Raw genomic sequence first — 23,840 nt, 5'->3', positions numbered from 1 at the left:
CAACAGAAAATTAACCTGCGATGTCCGATTCGTGAACGAACTATTATTTTGATTCGGATCTTTTCAACGAATCTCTTGAACCGGTTCACGAACTAGTAAGTAACTTAGTTACTGTAATAATATTACTTTTTGCAGTAACTAGTTGTGTAACTAATTACTAATAAGATTTCAGTAATAATATTACAGTTACCAGCCATAAAAACAGCTTAGTTACTTAATTACTTTTGATGCCTCAACCCCAAATTTTCATGACTCGCACATGCATATGTCCCCAGTGCAGCAGGCAAGCTTGGAATATGGAAAATCTTACATTCAGTAGATAGAAATATTGCATTTATTGATTTTGTCATGAAAAACGATGATCTTAACACTATTGTATAAGTTGTGGCTTTACTTTACTCTGGCATTACATCCCTCGATCAGCATGTGGTACATTATATTAATATAATTAAAAATCTGTTTGGAAAATTAAACAGTTTCTTACAAACTTATGTGATTTGATAAAATACATAATGAAATATAATCATATTTGGGTAACGGAGAAATTACAATTAGCTTCAAGCTACACATGACAATTAATGAGATGAATACAACACTTCTACTTGAATGTCACTATCAATCACTATTGAGTGTTTGTAATAACTTACTGCGATCCAATGTGGATTTTGGTCACATGATGAGGCAGAAATATGTTTTTAGTAACATTCTAGAATAATTTTATGTAGAAGATACACTGTTACAACTTCTGTGGGGCGTGAAGAAAAAGTAACTAGTAGTGTAAATAATTACTGTTGCCAGAAAGTAATAAGTAAAGTAACAATATTACTTTTGAAGGGAGTAACTAGTATTGAGTAATATAACCAGCCCAACACTGTTCACAGATGGGACTGAACGAATCCGTGCGCTTCATGTGTCAGCAATGAATGCAGGTTATCTCGTCTCTTTGATCGTGACTCGTGAGGCGAAGGGTTACTTCTATAGCCAAACAGCAGAAATGTTACACGTAAAACATAAACATATGAAGAAATTTGGTTTAATATATATATATATATTTTAACCTTAATTGAAAAGCATACAGAAATATGCCCTATACCATAATTGGGCCGTTTTATAACATGCAAAACATGCAAAGATGATGTAAAAGAATCACTGAACCGGTTCTTTGAAATGAACTGTTCAAACGATTCTGTTCGCAGAGATGAGTCGGGCTCCCGTCTCTGCCATTAAAAACTCCAACTTGTCGCACAGCCGTTATGTTCCCCTATTTCACGTGGACCAATCAGATCCGTGCTTACTTACACGACTGACCACTCGCGCGCACTGGTTGGCACGTGGACCAATCAGCGTTCTCCATTCAAGGGTAAAGAGGCGGGACTTACGAGCATAGCGATTAGCGCTTCACTCGGCGAGCAGCGAGTTGTGTGGATCCAATGAAATCACGCCGCGTTCCGGGCCCAATGTGTTAGAACAAGCCGGTGATTGCAAGAGCAAAATCAAGCAAGCGAGGTGGTGTGCTCACAGAGCATTGCTGGTTAATGCGATCTTCCTGCCTTCTGTAAGACGTTAGATACTAAGGATCAACACAGAAAAGTTTTGGTTCATAATTAGGGCAGGATAAGCGTTTCTAAATATTGTTGTCGAGGTGTCAAGAGGGATTTCCCAGTCAACAAGAGCCAATATAAAACTTGATCTGACTGAAGGTAAGTGCCATGCCATCACTTTCTTTGTTGGAGGTGTTTGGGCTCATCTGAGTGCTTGCATATGTTCATAAATGTGTCTTGATCAGTCTAATACAGTAGTTCATCTACCAGACCGTCAGCTGCCTTTGCTTATATGTAAAAAGAAAGCGTTCTGTTTACAATGTTCACATTATCAAGCAGTAAAATGACAGTTTGATATGGTCATGATGCTCTTCCCATCAGGATCAGGCAGCCTCATTCAAGCTTACGTCACACAGGCTGTGCAACTAGAAGTTTCCACTTTGCATTTTTGAATCAGCATTAAAAATGGTAGAAATGTGACTGTAAAAAAAATGAAGCCAAATGAGATTTATGAGCATATATTAACTATAGTCTCCTTGTATTCTTTTTATACCTTGGCTCTAGTGTCTCAATTCTGCAGGAAAGCTCTGCTAAAGTGCTTCCTGGAGGCCCCTTCAGAATATTTTTGATGTGACCCTTATATTGCACGTTTCAAATACAGAACTGAACGGTTAAATCAGCTGTGTTTGATTAAGACAACATCCAAGACGCGCTGTTGGGGGGCCTCCAGGAACAGGTTTGAGATCCACATGTTCTCAGACTTGTGGGTGGGATCACTTCAAATCAGCCTATCTACACAGATAGGTATTAAAAATAATACCTATCTACACCTGTCACTGGCTGACTGTCTCCACCTACACATCCATATTTGGCATTCGGGCAGTTTTCATATCACAGTGATGTAGTACTGTCAGTTTTAGTAACAGTGTTTGACATGATGATTTGAGGGAACTTGCATGGTTTTGATATGCTTCCTGTTTTGTGTGCCGAGCTGTCACTGTTGCATTGTGACTTTTAGCCTACATGCTGTTGATCCAGTCTTTGTATCTTTTCTGCAGGTCACAATGAGGGAAAGGCTGTCATTATGGGCTGTGTTTTGCCTAATAGTAGCATTCCTGCCTTCTCATACAGGTAAGCACATCATAAATTATGATTATAGTCTTATATTTCTAAGTTTCTTTTGGTGATGTCCTTCAGGATGAGTTTAAATGGATATATATTTATGTTTACATTGTGGTTTTCTTATCTAGAGTGAAGAATTTCAGCTCTCACTGACATTTTTGTGTTGCAGAATCAGTTGCTGTGATGTCTGTGGACTTGGGCAGTGAATGGATGAAAATCGCTATAGTGAAACCTGGTGTGCCAATGGAGATTGCATTAAACAAGTAAATTTTTTTTAACAGAGCGCATATTATAAAATCCACAGATGTCAAGAAAAATTCATTTCAGACAACGTTTTACTCCATTGTGACATTTAGCTTCTTTTTTGTGTAGGGAGTCCCGGCGGAAAACTCCAGTCGCAGTGTGCTTAAAGGAAAACGAGAGGCTTTTTGGAGACGGCGCTTTAGGAGTGGTAAGTCATTGTACACCATAATACCTTCTTTAAAAGTCAACATGAAATGGCATTTGCAACACATTTAAAATAATTTGTAATGTGTCATTTCCAATTGAAAACAATATAGTTTTATGAATCCATACCAGAATGGAGGCAGAACTGAATGCTTGACTAATAATTAACACCGCTATCCCCTCTTTTTGAAGTTAGATGTTACTTTTTATTAAATGTATTACTTTTGTATTAAATAATACAAGTATGAATGTAATGTGCAAAATTTAGGGTCAAAAGAAGTCTCTTATGCACACCAAGTCTAATAAAAATATGCTAAAATGGTAATGTTGTTTACTGTTTGGTCAGTGTTGAAAACAGTTTTGCAGCTTGATATTTTGTGGAAACATTAATGCATTTTTTGAATCTTTGATGAATAGAAAGTTCAAAAGAACAGCATTTATTTGCAATAGAAATATGCAACAATATAAATGTCTTTACTGTCACTTAAGATCAATTTAATGCACCATTGCTAAATAGAAGTGTTAATTAAAGCCCCAAACGCTTAGACAGTACTGTAAATCATTCAAAAGAAGCCTAGGTACATGGATTAAGAAAGTGAATAGTCTATTTTGACTTCACATTTTCTTTGTCTCTAAAACCTCGTTGCAGCATATTTGACAAGCTTTGACTCTAGCATACTTTAATCATGACAGGCTGTGAAGAACCCCAAGGTGGTTTACAGATTCCTCCAGAGCATTTTGGGAAAGACAGCAGACAATCCACAGGTGGCACAGTATCAGAAACACTTCCCTGAACACCAGCTGCAGAGAGATGAGAAACGAGGAACAGTGTTTTTCAAATTCTCAGAGTGAGTAATGGAGCACTTGCAGGTGCATTAGCTGGAGCCGATGTGTTTTATATTAACATGAAAAATGAATCTTTTGTATAATCCAGAGAGATGCAGTATACTCCAGAGGAACTTCTGGGCATGATATTGAACTACTCTCGTGTTCTGGCTCAAGACTTTGCAGGTTTGATTAAAGGAGTGTCTGGTTTGGTTGTCTTGGTTTTTGCAGATTGGGAACGCATCAGTAATTTTGTTTTTTTCTTCTAACAGAGCAACCCATAAAAGATGCTGTGATCACAGTGCCAGCCTATTTTAATCAGGCAGAACGCAGGGCAGTCTTGCAGGCTGCCCATATAGCAGGTCTAAAGGTCCTTCAGCTTATCAATGATAATACTGCTGTGGCTTTGAACTATGGAGTCTTTAGGAGGAAGGACATCAACTCTACTGCACAGGTACTCTACTGCACAGAGGATTGAAGTGAATTTTATTTATTTATTTGGTCAGCAGTGCATCAGCCAATGTTGCTGTTTGTGGTTGGGACTATCTGAATTGCCAACCAATGGCATTTTGGTGATGCAAAATGTAATTTTGAAATAGGATTTATGACTGACTTTGAGGCTTATTTTTTTTTTGTAGAACATCATGTTTTATGATATGGGATCAGGCAGCACAACAGCCACGATTGTTATGTATCAGACGGTGAAGACCAAGGAATCTGGCACTCATCCGCAGCTTCAGATCCGTGGAGTTGGGTTAGTCATGGTTGTCATCTTTTCACCGCATTTATTTGTCTAAGTGGGTGCTTGTATACGGTATTGCAGTTCACTAACTATGGATGTTTTTCTTTTAATATTTAGGTTTGATAGAACACTTGGTGGCTTTGAGATGGAGCTGAGGCTCAGAGATCATCTTGCTAAGCTATTTAACGAACAGAAGAAATCAAAGAAAGACGTGAAGGAGAATCTGCGCGCCATGGCTAAACTCCTTAAAGAGGCTCAGAGACTCAAGACTGTGCTGAGTGCCAATGCTGAACATATGGCACAGGTATCTCAAACTGAAACGACAATTTATTTCAATGGTGTACAGTTTGCAAAAATTAAGGAAGTCTGCATAAAATCAAATTTCAACTATTTTCAAAATGCGTATTATTATTATTATTATTGCTCTTATTTTATTTTTTATTTATTCTTATTATTTTTTTTTAACCTCCTACTTTTAAATGATAATATCTGTTTTTCTTGCCATGAAAATAGCCACAGAAGCTGGAATGGTGTCAAACATAAATGACAATATCATAACTTAATCTTCTGGTGAAACAACAGACTTCTCTGGTGACTTAAAACCCACCACTTTCGTACATTCAACTGCAAATTCGCATTTAGATCTGCCTCAGTTTTTGAGTGCAATGCCCAAAAGTCATTTAACAACCAATGGATAGAACAAAGTTCCCAACCTACTTTTTTTTTATTTTTTGATAATTAATTTCACTCAGATGTATGTCACGGTTCAAAAGAAAATCTATTGCTGCTTCCCCTTCATTGTGACTTTAAGTGTGTGAAATGATCAGTAGACATTTCTAGGTTACTATTCAAATGTAAGCAAATTTGTGAACTTATCAGATGTCCTTGCTTCCACTGAAGCATATGATGCTTTGTATAATTCTCAAATAATTGCACCTCATGCAGTTTGAGTGTTGCTGCCATTAAAATGGAAAAAGAGGGACAAACCAAATAAAACACTTTCAAGATAATAAGATTTAAATAAGGTATTTTCAGTTTCATATTCATTTTTGAATTTGACTCCTCAAATTGTTGTGATAATTTGTTATTTAAAAAGAAAAAAATCTTGAATTAGAAAATGCAACTTTAGGCCACATTGAATCTGCTTGGAGTAATAGTCAGTACATAATATTTGCCCACATTGGATGGCCCAGATTAAATGGGTGTTATCAAATGATGTCTATTTCCTTGACCGGGTGAGATTTGTTAGACCTTAATTATATGTAAACAAACATAACAGCAGTATGAGTCACTCAGAGTTACATTTAAAGGGATAGTTCACCCAATAATTCTGTCATTAATTACTTCGGAACACAAATTAAGATCTTTTTGATGGAATTTGAGAGCTCTCTGACCCTCCGTAGGCAGCAAGATATTACCATGATCAACACACAGAAATGTAGCGAGGACATCAGTAAAATAGTCCATGTGACATCAGGGGTTCAACAGGTTTCTGTGTGACGAGGGTGAGTAATTAATGACAGAATTTTCATTTTTGGGTGAACTAACCCTTTAAAATGGTAGAAGTAGTCTGTGTTGTGGCATCTCATTTGATTTGTCTACTTCAAAGTCTGGGTGGTTTAGTGACCTCTTCATGTTCTCTGTCTTCAGATTGAGGGTCTGATGGATGACATAGACTTCAAGGCAAAAGTGACTCGCTCTGAGTTTGAGGCCCTCTGCGAGGATCTGTTTGACAGAGTACCAGGACCTGTAAAAGAAGCTTTAGCTGCTGCTGAAATGAATATGGTGAGGAGCTAAATATTATGCTATTCACTTTATACAAGTTTTCTAAATAACTATGATTTAAAAATAATCTGTAATACCTTTGTCAAACAGGATGAGATTGACCAGGTTATTTTGGTTGGAGGATCCACCAGGGTGCCCAAAGTGCAGGATGTGCTTCTTAAAGCTGTGGGAAAGTATGTTTTTGGCTTTCTTTATTTATTATTATTATTATTATTATATATTTTTTTTAAATGTCTTGTTTAACCTATAGTAGAAATTTTGATTGGCTGTCAAAGGAAAAAGATGCATTTAGGAGCTGAGTGGTGTAGTTACAACAACAACCAGCAGGGGCAGACTTGTATAATCTAACCAGCCAAACTTGACCCCTTGTTATGGACTAGTAGTGTAGGTTTGGTTCTTTCTTTGAACCAAATCAGAAGCATTCAAAGAAAATCTAACCCAGTTCCAACATCTCATACAATTAGCATTTATTAACAACTGAATGGATGTTCTGAAATTGGTGCAATTTCAAATAATTCAGTTTGGTTTCACTTGATGTTCTTTTGTCTCCAGAGAGGAACTGAGCAAGAACATCAATGCAGATGAAGCTGCAGCAATGGGCGCCGTCTATCAGGCCGCTGCGCTCAGCAAAGCCTTTAAAGTCAAACCTTTCTTGGTCAGGGATGCAGCTGTGTTTCCCATACAGGTGAGAGGACTTTAAGGACTCAAAGATTTTGTTCTTTTCAAGAATTAGATTTGTATTAATAGTCATTACTTAGCCCTAACCAAGACCACTGAGATGTTTAGTATAACAGACGATTAATCTGCATGTTTAATGGTCATGTGACAGTTCTCAGATGTTTTCTGTCACCATCCTTAGGTTGAGTTCAGTCGTGAGACAGAGGAAGAGGATGGCGTGAAGACCATGAAACACAACAAGCGCATCCTGTTTCAAAGAATGGCCCCGTATCCCCAGAGAAAGGTTATCACCTTTAATCGTTACACGGATGACTTTGTCTTCTACATCAATTATGGAGACCTCAGCTTCCTCAGTGAACAGGACCTGAAGTAAGTCACAAAGTTTTATTCACTCTGCTAATGTTCTGTTTGAATTGTTTACAAGAAATATACCCAAGTTAATGTTAAACCAATCTTTCTTTCTTTCTCAGAGTGTTTGGATCTCAGAATCTGACGACGGTGAAACTGTCTGGAGTGGGCAGCAGCTTTATGAAACATTCAGATGCTGAATCCAAGGGCATCAAGGCCCATTTCAACATGGATGAAAGCGGGTGCTAATTCTTGACCGGGTTAGTACTAATGAATCGTCAGATTATTACATGTAGTCCAACTATAAGTTTTAATAAGCCAGAAGAACTGAATTCTTTACTTTTTAGGTGGAGTCAGTATTTGAGACTATTGTGGAGGAGAAAGAGGAGGAGTCCACGCTTACCAGTAAGTCTTGAAAATGCCTAAGATTTTATATGTATATGTAAAATAGTGTGTGTGTGTGTGTCTGCTTCACTCTTTTCTATTTATTTTTTTAACCCAGAGCTTGGAAACACCATTTCCAGCTTGTTTGGTGGTGGCAGCTCAGAGCCAACTGCAAATATGACTGAACCGGTTACGGTAAATCTGCTTAATGATTCATAATGACACTGACAGACATTTAAATATAATTTTTATCAAATTAATCTTGACCCTTTTTTTTTTTTTTTTTTTTGTATAATGCTTCAGGATGAAGAAGAAGTGACTCCAGAGGCTGGGAAAGATCAGGAACAGTCAGAGAAACAGGAGAGTCTGCTCAGGAGAAACCTGAGACGGAGGAGGAAAAGAGGAAAAAGAGGGAGAGCCTCAGGCGGAGGAGCAGAAAGACAACACAGAGGATAAAGCGGAAACTCAGGTGAGATGATTCACAGTTAATCAGATTTCTGGAGAGGTGCAGAGTGATTATGGAACCTCTAGGATTTCATGAGACTCAAGTTCACTAGTTCCGCCCTGTTATTCTCAGGAGAGATTTGTGACTTCCCCTCATGTTTTATTATACAACGTGCGGTGCCAAGCAGCAACTGAAGCACCTGACTAGAGTTTCTTGTAGATTCTTTTCTCTAGTTGACCAAATACAGATGTACAATTTTTATTTTAATGTAATAACTAATATAATACAAATTATACTTTATTAGAAGGTTATTTTTTTTATTGGCCATTGAATATTATAACAATTATTAATTTTGGAAATATATTTTAATACCAGTGTTTTTGTTTTTTACCTTGAATATTAATGACATTTCCCACAGTTCTGGAAAACCTGCAAATATCAGGAAATTGTAAAAGTCATGACAATTTCTATAGAACAAAAATAAGAGAATTTATTTTATAAATATTTTTATAAAATTATTTTCCCAAAAATAGTTTTGCAGGTGCACAACCAATGATTTTATTTAAAAAATTTAAATGATTTTCAAAAAATCCTTATACAATCAGGACTTGAAAGAAAGTCAGAAAGTGTGGGAACCCTCTTGTGACAAACTGTTACACACAAGTCTCTGCCCCTCTGTAAAGTTGGACCTGTCACAAAAATGTGACCATTTGAATTACTCCCATCACTTGCGTCAGCAAGGGTCAGACTATAATTCTTAAATTTCAATTTAAGCCGTGTATTATGTTGCAGTTTCATATGAAGTTACCAGCCACTGGCGAGTTACTCCATTTGATTTAGTTTTGTAATCTGTGTAGAACTGAACTCTCACCTCCATCATGCAGGGAGAGACGGATGCCGAGAAAGCCGAAAAGCCTGAAGAGAAATCAGACGGTGAGAAAGCAGAAGAGAAAGAGGCAGACAAGAAACCCAAACCACAGAAAAAGAGCAAAATATCAGAAGATATCACGGTGGAGCTTGAGGTGAACGATGTTCTCGATCCCAGCACAGAGGACATGGAGGTGTCCATAAAGAAGTAAGTGTCTCATGCTTCTCAGAATTAATTAACGTGGAGAATGAATTAACTGAGAGCAGGAAATGGGGCAGACACTCTGTATTAACTGAAGAATCTCTAACGAATTCCAATGTGTTCCTCCCTCATATCAGGCTGCAGGACCTCACTGACCGCGATCTGGAGAAGCAGGAGAGAGAGAAGACCCTGAACAGCCTGGAGGCTTTTATCTTTGAGACGCAGGTATAATGAAGCTCTCTGCAGCCCTTCCCAGTGTTTGACTGTGAACACAGTGTAGTGACTCATAGATCCAGTGACGTGATGGTGACGGAACTGTCTTTGCAAATGAAGCTTTTTAGGCCTGGACCGAGCATTAGGTGAAAACTATAGTGGGCTTAAGGCTGTATTATGATGGAGGATTTTGGACGACAGTTATTACAGCTATTATCACCTCAAAATACATTAGTTTTTCCATTTTAGGTCAACTATTCTTTTGAATTTACAACACATCTAGTTCATTTTTCCTTTCTCTCTCTAGGATAAGCTGTATCAGGATGAGTATCTGGCTGTCGTGACTGAGGAGGAGAAAGAGAAGATCACAGGCAAGCTGAGCGAGGTTTCTAACTGGATGGATGAGGAGGGGTACGCCGCTGGCACTAAGCAGCTGAAGGAAAAGCTGTCGGAACTGAAAAAGCTTTGTAGAGCCATGTTCTTCAGAGTGGAGGAGAGGAAGAAATGGCCCGACAGACTGGCAGCTCTCAACAGCATGCTTAACCACTCCACAATCTTCCTCAAGTGAGTGAGAGCTGCATCAGTTACTTCAATCCATCCATTTTCTTTCATTCTTTCTTTCCTTTTTTTAAAAACAATTGTCGGCGCCAATAGCCTTGTGGGCAGCACGCTGACATACAGCGCCATTGTGCTTCGGGTGTCCGAGGACCTTTCCCGATCCGCCCCTCTCTCTCTCTCTCCCTCCCACTTCGCTTCCTGTCACGTCTGATCACAATAAAGGCAAAAATGAATTATGTAAAAATATGTATTAAAAAATTGTTTAAAACATTTTTTTTAAATATGAATAATACAAATATATAAATTTATTCATTTAATACATGTATTTAAAAAATATATTTCAAGTTTTGACTATATATTGCATTTATAAAATATGCAAATTCATTTATTTTATTACATTTTACATTTGTTTTTAAATGGGTTAAAAATGATTTAATTTATTCAAATTAATTGTACAAAAATTAATCAAAATATGTAAATAATAAAATGTTTAATACATTTATTAATTGTATTGCCTTTATTTAAATTATACATAAGTACATTTGTACCTTTTTTGTCTTGGTACTCTTGAGGGCAATGCAGTTTTGAGTCTGCAACTTGTCTAAATAAATGTAAACTTCCATGGGATGTTGTTCACAGGAGTGCTAGACTGATTCCTGAGAGTGACCAGATCTTCACAGAGGTTGAACTGAAGACTCTAGAGAGGGTCATCAATGAGACAATGGTATGTAATGATTTTTATTTCCCCCACATTCCTATTTCCTTCATCCTTCCTCATGAATTCCACACAAACACGTGTGATTCACTCTGCATGTTTTGCTTTGTTTTTTGTTTTTTATTGTAGACTTGGAAGAATGAGACCGTTGCTGAACAGGACAAATTGTCCCCAACAGAGAAACCTGTTCTGCTCTCTAAGGACATTGAAGCTAAGCTTTCCCTCTTGGACAGGGAGGTCAACTACCTGCTGAACAAAGCAAAGTTTGCCAAACCAAAGCCTAAAGATAAGGCTAAAGACAAGAACACCACCTCCACAGAGAACAGCAACGCTAACAGCACAGAAGATGCAGAGAAGGTCATTCCTCCCAAGAGCGATGATGGTGAGACCGATTACTTTCATTTAGTTCCTTTTCCTGTTAATATGGAGTAAATTTGAGATATGAACTGTGCTTTTAGCTGAAGAGGTGAAGCCGGCAGAGGAGCCTCCAGCTGCTGAAAAAAAAGATGAAGAAGAACCCATACTTGAACTAAATCCAGCAGAAAATACAGATACAGGTAATTCAAAAGCCACTAATCATTCTAACAGCAAAATCATTTTAACATGAGCTCTGTGACCTAAAATAACAGAATCTATAGATTTAATTGCTTAATATAAACGCATGTAATATGTGTTTCTTTTTTTTCCAGAATCGGAGAGCAGTAAATCAGAAAACCATATAGGGGATGAATTATAACATCTGGAATTCTTAAAGGTTTATTTGTTATATTTATTGACTCCAAAAAAAAAAAAAAAAAACAACAATTCCAGGCCCCCAGCAAATTGGAACAGCTTGATAATGACGGTGTATATTTCAGTAGTTCTAGCTCAGCGACCCTGAGCCAAAAGAAAGTACCAATCCCATCTCAAAGCTGTGCACTCCTTCCATTTTATGTTTAATTGCACTGCACTTCTTAATCCATGAATTAATGATCTTCTCCCCCCCCCCTCAGAAACATGACCCCTGTTTGTTTGAGTCCCAAGGAAATCAAAAATGGCATGCTTGACCAAAGTAAACACACTGTCCTTTGTGTAAATGCAGATTATCTTGAAATGGTCTTATATGTCATGTCCTTTGACTCGAGACACCTTTGCTTTGCGTCCAGAAATGTATATTGAGGAAATGTGAAGTTCCTGCTGAATTGTTGCTTAGCAGTTTGTCACATCTTGTCAGAGTCTTCAGTTTATTTTTGTTGGTTCAACCTTTTTCCATTCCCAAAACAGCCGTTTGTACCTGTGAGCATCTTCTATGCCAAACATCTCATGTATTTATGGACTTCAGTATGATTAGTATGCTGCACTGACATCAAAGAAATTTCACTCAACTGAAAAGTGGATTATATATATTTTTTTTTTTTTTTTTTTTTGCTTTCACGTCTTCACTGGTTTTGTCTTTTACATGTTTTCATGTGCAAGTCTGTGTGGAGAGAAAAATGTGGAAAAGGGAGAAAATTGTTTCTAAACTGTTAATAAAGTCTCCTTTTTTAAAAATTTGTTTGCGTATATTTTTTATTACTTCTTAATAAAAGTAATATTATTTACTGCTGGTTAGCAGTTTTTTTTGTTTTTTTTCTGTATTTAATATAATTTCTGGATTTAATATAAATTTATAAATGCATTTGCTTAATGTAAATTAAGTGAAGGAAAAGCCACAAATAGGTAGTTTCTAGATTCTTATAATTTTGTTACAAGCACAAATCTGAGTAGATGAAGGCTAGTGTTTACAACCATCAATTAATATTTCCTAGGTTTGCTTTAATCGTTCATAAAAATACAATAACATTAACAAAAATCTTTTTTTACAACAATGCCCTCTTACAGAAAACCCCAAAAATGCAGATATATAAATGGAGTATAGTTAAAATCATAATGAACACTGGCATGCAAAACAATTATGACGAATCTAATCCATTCAGTAGACTGTTTTACTGTAAGGCACACATCTATTAATAATAGTGGTTTCATGACATTCTGTTCTTCCTCATGGCATCATCTACTCGTCATCCCATTCCTGTCCTCTAAACCTTGAGCTCAACCAAACTACAGGACTAGACACACAAGCCCTTTTTATAGTGTCTATGAGAACAGCTTTCACAGTGATGAACATCTCTGAGTGCTGTCAGTGGAGAAGGCTTGATTTGTCTGCATTCAACTTGTCCTTGCGGATCTTGTAGATGAGCACAGCCAGCATGATGACGCACAGGCCTCCGAATACCCCCGCTGCCACAGAGATGCCCACCACTGCCTCGTCTTGCTTTGGATGCTTAGACACTACACAAACACAGGCACACCAAATTGACCCATTAAAAAAATCACACAGCTGACAGAAGGTTTAAGAGATCTGTATTTCAAATTTAAAGGAGAGAAAACAAGTGCAAACCTGTAGCAACAGGTCCAAATGGTTCTAGAAGGATTATAAAATTAAAACAAATTCAAAGTTAAAATACATAAAAAAAATAATGCATATCCAAATGATAGTAGAACATCTTTACTCATCAGTAAACTTTATTCATTAGGGGTTCTGCAGGTTTTATGAAGGTAAATTTAAGACTTTTTAAGCCCTTTTTAAAATTAAGCAAAAATAAATTTTAAAGAATAAAAAATAAAGTAATTAACAAAATAGGTCCATACACAGAAAAATAAGGGTTTAAAATTTTACCTTTTTGGGTACAGCAGCTTGTCCCTGGAGCAGTACCCTTAAAAAGACGTATTTGTACCTTTTTTTTTTACCCCTAATAGGTACATATCAGAATCTTAAGGGTACGTATTACTACTCTAAGGTACTAATATGTACCTATTAGGGGTAAGAAAGGTACAAATATATCCTTTTAAGGGTACTGCTCCAGGGACAAGCTGCTGTTCCCAAAAAGATACAATTTTAAACCCTTATTTCTCTAATGTAAATGTAATGTCTCTAATGTAAATGTCTCTGTGTAAATAAAACTTTCAACATTTTCAATTAAATTTACAAAAATAAACAATAATAACCTGAGAAGCAAAATTACATCAAATAAGAAGTCTTGTTTTATGAGAAAATGAATTAAAACATACAATGTTTTAATTTAATTCAATATTTGTTCTAGTTTTAAACTTTTGTTCATTTTCTCACAAAACAAGACTTCATGTGTTCATTTTGCACCTCAAGTAAATGAATCTTGATGTGTTTAGAAGTTTAGATATTTGTATTGGAAAACAAAACAAAAATACTGAGGAAGTCTTTTGTTTTTTGCACTGCATGCAGCATTTAATGCAATGACTTTTATAAAATGTAAGACCTTTAGAGGCTTTTTAGGCCTTTTGTGGAAGGGTGAATTAAGTTTAAGACCTGCAGAAACCCTGCTTCATGCATATTCAAACAATATCTCTCAAACAACTGACTGCTCTTACCATCCACTTTGGTGATGATCACCCCAGAGCTCACCGTGGCAACATCACTCACTGAGGTTCCCTGAGCTGACTGGACGGCCCTCCGCTTCCTTCCGGCAGTTGTGCAGTTCTGATGCATGCGTCATAAGATGCATTTGAACACACTTCAGTTAGATGATGGTTTATGAGGCCCTCTTGTGAATTACATATTAAGGTTTTTGCTAGCTGTGGTACATATTGTAATAGGGTTGTGCTCATACCTGCCGTAAGGATCTACAGAAAGAGCTCTCACAGAGCCTGGTGGCGCAGTGCAGATAAAAGGTCGACACCGTCTTGTTTCTGTGCTCCACAAAGCGAAAAGTCTCGAACGAGAAGCGGGCCACCTGCTGTTCTCCATTCACACCCATTATGGTTTGTAGATCAAGGTTGCATCTGAGAACGACAGAGGATGATATAATCAGTGCTGGGTAGTAACAGATGAATCTGTATTACGTAATCAGATTACAAAATTGGTTACACTTTATTTTAAGGTGTCCTTGTTACAGTGTAATTATACATTAATTACACATAATTATACAGTGTAAGTACTGAATAATATGAATTAACTACATGTACTTACTATATGTGACCCTGGACCACAAAACCAGTCAATTTTTAAAAATTGAGATTTATACATCATCTGAAAGCTGAATAAATAAGCTTTCCATTGATGTATCTGACAATATTTGGCCGAGATACAACTATTTGAAAATCTGGAATCTGAGGGTGCAAAAAAATCACAATATTGAGAAAATCGCCTTTAAAGTTGTCCAAATGAAGTTCTTAGCAATGCATATTACTAATCAAAAATTAAGTTTTGACATATTTACAGTTAGAAATTTACAAAATATCTTCATGGAACATGATCTTTACTTAATATCCTAATGATTTTTGGCATAAAAGAAAAATGGATAATTTTGACCCATACAATGTATTTTTGCTACAAATATACCCCAGCGACTTAAGACTGGTTTTGTGGTCCAGGGTCATATATGGTTAGGGTTTGGTTTAGGGTTACTTGCATGTAATTATGCATAATTTCTTGTTATTACATTAGTAAGTACATGTAACGTGTAACAAGGACACCGTAAAATAGTGTTACCCAAAAATTAAGTACTTGTAACTGTATTATATAGTATCACACTACAGTAATTATTGTTTCTATACAAATTTATTGCATTTTTTATTACATATCGTTCACAAAGTGGCAGTAAATTATTAATAATTTATTTATTCTCCCTAGATCTTCAAATTCATGTCATTTCATCTTTATGTAATACATTCCCAAACGTTATTCACTTAATTTAGTGTTAAATTAGAACACTATTTAAAATGTGTAACTGTAACAAAGATGTAAGTCTTCACACTTACCCAACAAACAGGTCGAATGATGTGCTGTTTCCTGGGTAAGGACTAGTGGTTGTATAGCATCGATCCAACAGAACATTGAACCTTTATGGGGAAAAAATACATATAACATATTTAAAAAGTGATCTATCAACTTCAAAAATATTTAATATCACTATAATAATATAAAAAGATATATTGGTTACATAAAAGATTTTCATTCTGGATTACATCAGAATGAATGTCACTAAAATTCATAATTTTTATGGGTGGCATCTAGATATAATAGGCCTCCTTATGATGGATAACATAATTCATAATAATCTCAAACTGAGCAAAATACCTCTCTGTGAGATTAGTGGCTCGGACTTCCACAAAAACCCTGGTCTTCAGCATGAGACCCGTTGGAGGTATGAAGAGACGAGTTGTATATGTGTAGTCCTTTGAGTCGGTGCAGAAAGACAGTTATGAACACATGCAACTGGCCAGTTCCAATAACTCTTGAATGTTATAGTCAATAATGTGTTATGTTACATGTCAATGCTAAACTAAGCCAAAGGAACATGTAATACCTCAAAAAGAACCATGCTTAGAGTACTGATGAAACTACCGTTATTGTCCTTAATTGCCAAACTCACTCCAGATCTGCAGAACAACAGTGGTTTGTTTGTAAATGGCTTAACTCTTTAAATCATTTACAATTAACAAATTGCAGGATATTAATACATACAGTGAACGCCAAAAGTCTGAGATCACTGAAAACATTTTTTATTTTTCTAATACATTTTACAAATTCAAATTCATTACAAACTCATCAAATTTGTATTTTTGTGCAAGTCTGACGGCAATCTGGCCTTCTGTACAACATTCACATGATCACAAGGTTGCTTATTTGATTAGTGACCTAAAAAAATTGTTAACAGTTCTTCTTAATTTTATGGCATGAAATGTCTTTAATTTTTTTAAACTTTGAACCTCAGTGTGGTCTCAGACCGTTGGACCTCACTGTACATGTTCACTCCACTCACACACTCATCTCCGTGTTGTTGACCAAGTACTGCAGTGGGTATCTACAGGAAAAGAGGTATTTTATCTCCTGCCGATAGGTGATAGTTCCAGCATTCGGGTCCTGAGTATTGACCACCCCAGAGATGTTCACAGACTGCACGCTGGAGAAGTCGGAGAACAGCCCAGATCCGATCTCCTGAGTGATCTGTTGAACAGTGACACCTGAACATTAGGATACACTTTCTGAATATGAATGAAATGCATATATTTTGAGGTAATTTGGGATAATCTAAAATGTTTATAGTTACAGAGGTCAGAACTCAAAGTTCTTTACAGGTCAGACTATTAAAATAATAATAATAATAATAATAAAATAATAAATAAATGAATACAATTTTCATATTTAATTAAAAAATAATATACATTTACTAAATATATGAGTTTTAAACAATAGATTTAATAAAATATGCATAATTTTAACAAGCTGTTAAACAGTCTGTATATGAATAGTCTATATGACATTCATATATAGATAGATAGATAGATAGATAGATAGATAGATAGATAGTTTAATTTATTTAGTATTATTTTCATTTTTATGTATTATATCTGCTGAAAAATGTCTCATACCGTCAGCTTATTGGAGCAGATGGATATGTTGGGTTCAGTGATGTAGAACTGGAATTTCATTACAGGTGGGTTGATGGTCCAGTCAGCGGTTCCTCTGCACTCGGGTTTGCCGAACTGACCATTAAGAGCCACCATGGATTCATTGTATCCATAGAAGTACATGGGGCACAGCAAAATCAGCAAATCCATCCTGTTTGTGCCACACACAACCGTGATATCAGAGTTGTCTGTAAAATAAAAAAGATAACATTTGTTATCACAGTAACCTCTTATGATGTTTATTGTTTGCACATCTTTGGTATGGAAATGTATGATGCTCTTTATGCTGCCAGGACATTTAAAACCACATGAACCACAATTAAAAGAAGGACACATCATTAAAATAATACTGCATGTTTAAGAAACCACACTCCTCAAATTGCTGGGTAGTCCCGGGTTCCTTTGTGGTTCCAAAGGAAATGAAAGGTGAGATAGTGATGAGAGAATTAAGGATGTATAAGGAGCAAGAGGAGAAGAGGAGAGGATACATGTATGCTTTGACTGACCTGGGTCTCTGAATGATGGGTGGGTGAGGCAGGGACTCTGAGCCTCTGACTGGAGAATCAGGACGAGCTGACACACTAGGAGGGCCGGCCACATGATGCTCTGGCTGCAGGGAAAATCCCACACATCACATTATCACCTTGACCTCGATTCACTCAAAAACTGATTTTAAAAGCAAAAACACCTACTTACTCTCAAATCACGCAACAAGTTTTCCGTTCTGTGTTCAGGTGTCACCAACAGGCGCTGAATGTCCCAGTTCAAATGAGCCTGATGTCACTGGCCTCACGGTTTGGGCTTTTGATGAAGGAGAGCACCAACAAAGAACATCTGACTCCTGTTTTAAACATAAAAAAACATATTAAATAGTGTATATTACAAATAATACAATTAATTTTGTGATGATAGATGAAACAATAGAACGATAGATATACATATACACCGATAGACAGATAGATAGATAGACATACATATACACAGACAGACAGACAGACAGACACACACACACACACACACACACACACACATACAGTATATAGATAGATAGATAGATAGATAGATAGATAGATAGATAGATAGATAGATAGATAGATAGATAGATAGATAGATAGACAGACAGACAGACAGCTAGATAGATAGATATACATATACACAGATAGACAGATATATATACATATACTGTACATATACACAGATACAGACAGACTGACTGACAGACAGACACATATACGATAGACAGACAGAAAGAAAGAAAGAAAGAAAGAAAGAAAGAAAGAAAGAAAGAAAGAAAGAAAGAAAGAAAGAAAAAGAAAGAAAGAAAGAAAGAAATATATACATATACAAATACACAGATAGACAGATAGATATACATATACACGGATACAGACAGACAGACAGACAGATATAGAAATACAGACAGACACATATACAGTAGATAGATAGATAGATAGATAGATAGATAGATAGATAGATAGATAGATAGATAGATAGATAGATAGATAGATAGATAGATAGATAGATAGATAGATAGATAGATAGATAGATAGATGTACATATACACAGATATAGACACACACACACACACACACACACACATATACAGTAGATAGATAGATAGATAGACAGACAGCTAGATAGATAGATATACATATACACAGATAGACAGATAGATATACATATACTGTACATATACACAGATACAGATACACACAGACAGACAGACTGACAGACACATATACGATAGATAGACAGACAGACAGATATAGAAATACAGATAGACACATATACGATACATAGATAGACAGACAGACAGATATAGAAATACAGATAGACACATATACGATACATAGATAGACAGACAGACAGACAGACAGACAGACAGTTAGATATACATATACACAGATACAGACAGACGGACAGATGGATAGATAGATAGAAAATATTTTTTATAAACAAATAAAAACCACAAATAATAAATACAAAATAATTTTTTAATTGAAAAAGATAAAGCACAGATAATAAATACAAATATTTTTTTTAAATAAAAACAACAAATAATAAATTCGTAAACACAAACTGACATCATTTCAAAATAAAGAAGACCACTCACATATAAACAAACAAAATATAATAAATCTGAGTCATCTAGTAATACTAATATATTTAGACCAGAACTTAAATCATAAAGATGTACGAATTACCTTGTTCACCTTCTCTCTTTCGTCGTCTCTTTCTCTGTGTTTATGAAGATATAGCTATTTATACTGGCCCCTTTCTATCTATAGGTGTGAGGGAGGGCACCAGAAACACAACAGGGGTTATGAGAAGTAAGGGACGCCAGAGGAGGAACACGAGGAGCTTTAAGAAGATCCGTATAAGTTCAGTATCAGGTAACATGTCTGGAATACTAGGAGCATCTCGATGCTCATGTAGCACGAACTTGACTTTTGCATGTTATATTCTATAAATGCATTATATCACTGTGTATCAGGCTGCACTTAACTGTGCTATTATAACAAAGCATTATGCAACAAATATGTTCACTTGAAGACAAAAGGTGGTCAAGTTATAAAACAAGACCCTAATGAAACACATGGTCTTTTCTAATTGTGTCACACTAACATACTAATAGCCTTTTTACAATTTAAATTTATATGATAAAATAAATATACAATTCTAGCATTTTTATTATAGAAAAAATATAATAAATAATTGATTGAGGATAACTGTAGGATGCACAATCATCTTATTTTCACAAAAGGACAATAAAATTCAATCCAAATATTAAATAACCCCTCTTGCAATTTCAGAACTCTGAACTATTATATTTTATAAATTGAATGTAATGAAGAGCGTCATAATACTTTCCTTAAACTAACAATAACAGTGGTGTTAGCTGTCTAAATATTCATATTATTTTCATAAAATACGCGCACACACTCAATATCCTCTTTTAGTGTATGTGGTTTCAGGTATGCCGTCTTCGTGAGAAAAGGTCGCGTCACCTCATCGTTTTCTAGAAATAGATATCACACCCTTTCAGACAAAGCCTGCCATCGTCAGAGTGTTATTTCAACAAAGACAGCCCCTCTTAAAACGACACGAGAAAGGGACAATGTAGTACATGATCTTCTAAGACACAGTCCGTCTGGCTATCTGGTTCCTCAGTCACATTGTTTCATTTGTAATATTCTGGACCAGCCAACCTGGGCCCTAATAATGCAATAGGCTATATAAAGTATTGCGATACATATTGTATATCTGCAGGATCTATTCAGATTCACTGAATTATCATTTGCTAAATAATATCATGAAGATATGCATATAGGTAACTATATTCCTCAAGTAATTTACCCATTGTGTATACTTGGTTACTTGATGTGCACCATTTATTCAAGGCCAAATGTCAAAACATGATCATGTGGATTACCCTCAGCATTCTCTTTCTGCCTGCAGGGGCATCATGATCAAATCTTCACCCTCCATTATATGGCCCAGTAACACAAGCTGGATGAAATCACAGGGAACAAATCGTGCGATAAGACGTACAAATGTCCTGATTTAATTGTAACCTGAGATTCGCTCATTAGTACTTTTAAGTTATCTTTACACGGCTGAGATAAAGCTGCTCTGAAATGGCTCTGTGCTACTATAAAGTTGTTTGTAAAAATGCAATGCTGCATTACATTAAAACATCAACTCAGTCCCTAATTCAGGATCAGAGCAGCATTAAGCTTTGTTGTTATGGCAGAGAATATTTCAATTGTTATGCTTCTTTATAGTTTCATAGATTTATTTTTATACATACATTCACATTTTTATTTCATAAATTCACATTTAAAATATACATTTCATAAAGAAGGCTATGTGAATTAGCTGACTAATCCAAGTGTTTTGCTGTCTCAGTTATCAGGCGTAATAAAGACGTTTTAAACGGAACACCATCTTGTTTTATGTTTGATGGTAAATCTATAATAAAGTCATAAATAATGATAGTGCTTGTTTGGTTCATAAATCCACGAGCAGCCTTCCTTCCTGTTGCTATGGTTACCTCCTCAGGCGACTTCTGCTGGCAAGCCAAGCGTCTATTAGCGCGTCTGTAAACTTTCGTAGATACTGCAACGTTGTTTAAAAACGCATTTTACATACTTCGAATAAATAATGCTGTAATAAAAGCATTCGGCTTTATGGCGCAAGTGTTTCGTTTGTCACAGTAATATGCTACATATTACAAGACAGGAAAACTCGCAAATCTGTTTGCAGTTACCATTAACCAATGCATTTATTTGTGGTAAATGACAGGGTAGTTATGATGAAACATTCAGGCATAAGACTTTTTTTTTTCAATATGAATACAGTACAGCAATTGATGTCAACAAGAAATCAATAAAAACCAAAGCCACAGTGTTTTCCTCCGGTAACATGAGTTAACAAATGACGACCATATGCCATAATAGTACAGTACAAGTGTTCACACGTGCAAAAACGATCCAACAGGAACAGCCTCAGGTGAATGTTGGTGTTACAGATGGACAGCACTGTGTTTGTGCTCCTCCAGAGCTGCGTTCGCTCAAGATGTACCAGAGGTCCCTCATGCGGATATCAAACAACAGTGGGTGGCTTTCGTCTTCCATCATTAGGGATAGAGTCCAGTCCATCTTGTTTGTTCACTTTCACTTGGAGCTGGTGTATTTGGTCACGGCCTTAGTGCCCTCGGACACGGCGTGTTTGGCTAGCTCTCCCGGCAGGAGCAGGCGCACGGCCGTCTGGATCTCCCGGGATGTGATAGTGGAGCGCTTGTTGTAATGCGCCAGGCGCGACGCTTCTCCGGCAATGCGCTCGAAGATGTCGTTTACAAATGAGTTCATAATGCCCATCGCCTTTGAGGAAATACCAGTGTCCGGATGGACTTGTTTCAGTACTTTGTACACGTAAATGGCGTAACTCTCTTTCCTGGTCTTACGCCTTTTCTTATCCCCTTTCTTCTGGGTCTTGGTGACAGCTTTTTTAGACCCCTTTTTAGGAGCTGGTGCTGATTTCGCAGGTTCAGGCATTGTGGCGCCTTTTCACAAAAGCTCAGCTGTCAAAGGATCGTTATGGTATGCGAACGCGCTGCGCACATTTTGCCCCTTATTTATAGAGTCGGCATGCAAATTAGAGCGAGCAGAGAGTGGATCCTGATAGGATAACTTTCTAACGTCATGGCCTAAAACTCGAGCGGAGATTGGTTGCTTGCTTTAGAGTGAAACCAACCAATCAGAGTACACGTCTGGGTATAAATACCAATCCCTGCTTACATCATAAACGAAAGTACGTTTGACCAGCAACACAAAACAGGGCGCTTCAAGCCAAACAGACGGTTCCTTTGTTGTCAAAACATGTCTGGAAGAGGTAAAACCGGGGGGAAGGCCCGCGCGAAGGCCAAGTCTCGTTCATCCAGAGCTGGACTTCAGTTTCCAGTCGGACGTGTACACAGATTATTACGCAAGGGAAATTACGCCGAGCGCGTAGGCGCAGGAGCCCCCGTGTACTTGGCCGCTGTCCTGGAATACCTAACGGCTGAGATCCTCGAGCTGGCAGGGAACGCAGCCCGAGACAACAAGAAAACCAGAATCATCCCCCGTCACCTGCAACTGGCTGTCCGCAACGACGAAGAGCTCAACAAGCTTTTAGGCGGTGTTACCATCGCCCAGGGAGGAGTGCTTCCAAACATCCAGGCAGTGCTGCTGCCCAAGAAAACCGAGAAGCCAGCCAAGAGCAAGTAACGTTAACGGGGCTTCGCGATCATGGACAATGACACAAACGCAGCTCGGCTAGTTTGAGTCCAAATAATGTTATGTTCCCTACTTCACACTATATTGTGTTTGTTTTAATGAAGATGACAGCTGCATCTTGTAAACTTTGATTTTCTTTTTTTGGTGTCGATAATTGCTCTTTTGGACAGATGCACTCCCTCACACAAGAAGAGATCTACACCACCACTGGCTATAAATGGCCATGGGACATTTAACCTGCCATCACGGTGGACTATCCTCACTGGGAAAAAAAGAAAAAGAAAACTCCATTCGTGGGATGAATGAACATCAGTATTTCATCGTACATGGACCAATGTTGGTTACAGTTTATTTGTCACTGCTTTAAATTACATGCAAGTCATGTCCTTTATCTGCTGTTCAAGTGATTATGTTGTTTCAATAAATGTTAAGGGCCAGTGGAAGGCACAAAGAACTCGTGATTCATTGTTTTTCTCGAATTTGCATGACTTGAATGGTCTAAAAGAGCAGCTCTAATTAGTGTGCTACATTAAAGGAGCACTCAGTATTTCTTTACATTAAGAAATGAATAGCGCTTCCTTTTTAAAAGTAGAAAAACATTAAAATGACAAGTTTATAAGCTAAATATTGGAACATAATAGTTAAATTGTACATGGTGGGGGCCCTCTCATGGCTACCTCCATCATGTTGACATGACATGTCACACACTGAGTTAGTATATTT

At 36.8% G+C, this 23,840-nt stretch overlaps 4 protein-coding genes across 4 annotated transcripts; 2 read left to right on the top strand and 2 right to left on the bottom strand.

Annotated features, from left to right (window-relative positions):
• The first annotated feature begins 1,380 nt into the window (after positions 1 to 1,380).
• hyou1 (hypoxia up-regulated 1) lies at positions 1,381 to 12,380 on the top strand. Its single transcript, XM_058790050.1, is given in 27 exon segments — positions 1,381 to 1,700; positions 2,600 to 2,672; positions 2,833 to 2,926; positions 3,036 to 3,114; positions 3,804 to 3,958; positions 4,045 to 4,121; positions 4,208 to 4,389; positions 4,574 to 4,689; positions 4,795 to 4,981; positions 6,328 to 6,462; positions 6,553 to 6,635; positions 7,015 to 7,147; positions 7,322 to 7,509; positions 7,611 to 7,729; positions 7,732 to 7,748; positions 7,836 to 7,893; positions 7,991 to 8,067; positions 8,176 to 8,230; positions 8,233 to 8,270; positions 8,273 to 8,341; positions 9,202 to 9,392; positions 9,524 to 9,611; positions 9,907 to 10,163; positions 10,797 to 10,881; positions 11,002 to 11,254; positions 11,331 to 11,429; positions 11,562 to 12,380. Coding segments are annotated over 26 exon segments (2,949 nt in total). The 5' UTR covers positions 1,381 to 1,700; positions 2,600 to 2,605; the 3' UTR covers positions 11,609 to 12,380.
• Positions 12,381 to 13,030: 650 nt separating this feature from the next.
• On the bottom strand, positions 13,031 to 20,077 carry si:ch73-261i21.5 (zona pellucida-like domain-containing protein 1). The gene is made up of 11 exons (XM_058789806.1): positions 19,545 to 20,077; positions 18,037 to 18,181; positions 17,847 to 17,950; positions 17,302 to 17,528; positions 16,692 to 16,876; positions 16,236 to 16,308; positions 16,007 to 16,104; positions 15,688 to 15,768; positions 14,538 to 14,709; positions 14,269 to 14,407; positions 13,031 to 13,182 (listed from the first exon to the last, which is right to left on the bottom strand). Exons 3-11 carry the CDS (start codon positions 17,938 to 17,940, stop codon positions 13,031 to 13,033), a joined length of 1,221 nt encoding a protein of 406 aa, XP_058645789.1. The 5' UTR covers positions 17,941 to 17,950; positions 18,037 to 18,181; positions 19,545 to 20,077.
• A 1,522-nt stretch (positions 20,078 to 21,599) lies between these two features.
• Positions 21,600 to 22,543, bottom strand: LOC131548550 (histone H2B 3). The gene has a single exon (XM_058789915.1). The coding sequence runs from the start codon at positions 22,395 to 22,397 to the stop codon at positions 22,017 to 22,019; it is 381 nt and encodes a 126-aa protein (XP_058645898.1). The 5' UTR covers positions 22,398 to 22,543; the 3' UTR covers positions 21,600 to 22,016.
• An 86-nt stretch (positions 22,544 to 22,629) lies between these two features.
• Positions 22,630 to 23,571, top strand: LOC131548549 (histone H2A). Its single transcript, XM_058789914.1, has one exon. The coding sequence runs from the start codon at positions 22,722 to 22,724 to the stop codon at positions 23,106 to 23,108; it is 387 nt and encodes a 128-aa protein (XP_058645897.1). The 5' UTR covers positions 22,630 to 22,721; the 3' UTR covers positions 23,109 to 23,571.
• The last annotated feature ends 269 nt before the right edge of the window (positions 23,572 to 23,840 follow it).

The sequence above is a fragment of the Onychostoma macrolepis genome, chromosome 10 (assembly GCF_012432095.1).
Source record: "Onychostoma macrolepis isolate SWU-2019 chromosome 10, ASM1243209v1, whole genome shotgun sequence".
Taxonomy (NCBI): domain Eukaryota; kingdom Metazoa; phylum Chordata; class Actinopteri; order Cypriniformes; family Cyprinidae; genus Onychostoma; species Onychostoma macrolepis.
This window is presented reverse-complemented; position numbering and strand designations above follow the sequence as displayed.

Bases quoted from the DNA above. Each gene is read 5' to 3' on its own strand.
- LOC131548550 (XM_058789915.1), bottom strand. From the start codon at position 22,397: ATGCCTGAACCTGCGAAATCAGCACCAGCTCCTAAAAAGGGGTCTAAA.
- LOC131548549 (XM_058789914.1), top strand. From the start codon at position 22,722: ATGTCTGGAAGAGGTAAAACCGGGGGGAAGGCCCGCGCGAAGGCCAAG.
- si:ch73-261i21.5 (XM_058789806.1), bottom strand. From the start codon at position 17,940: ATGTGGCCGGCCCTCCTAGTGTGTCAGCTCGTCCTGATTCTCCAGTCA. The intron at 17,529-17,846 runs GTCAGTCAAAGC...TTTATTTTACAG, and splicing joins CCCATCATTCAGAGACCCAG to ACAACTCTGATATCACGGTT. The intron at 16,877-17,301 runs GTATGAGACATT...ACTGTTCAACAG, and splicing joins TCTGCTCCAATAAGCTGACG to ATCACTCAGGAGATCGGATC.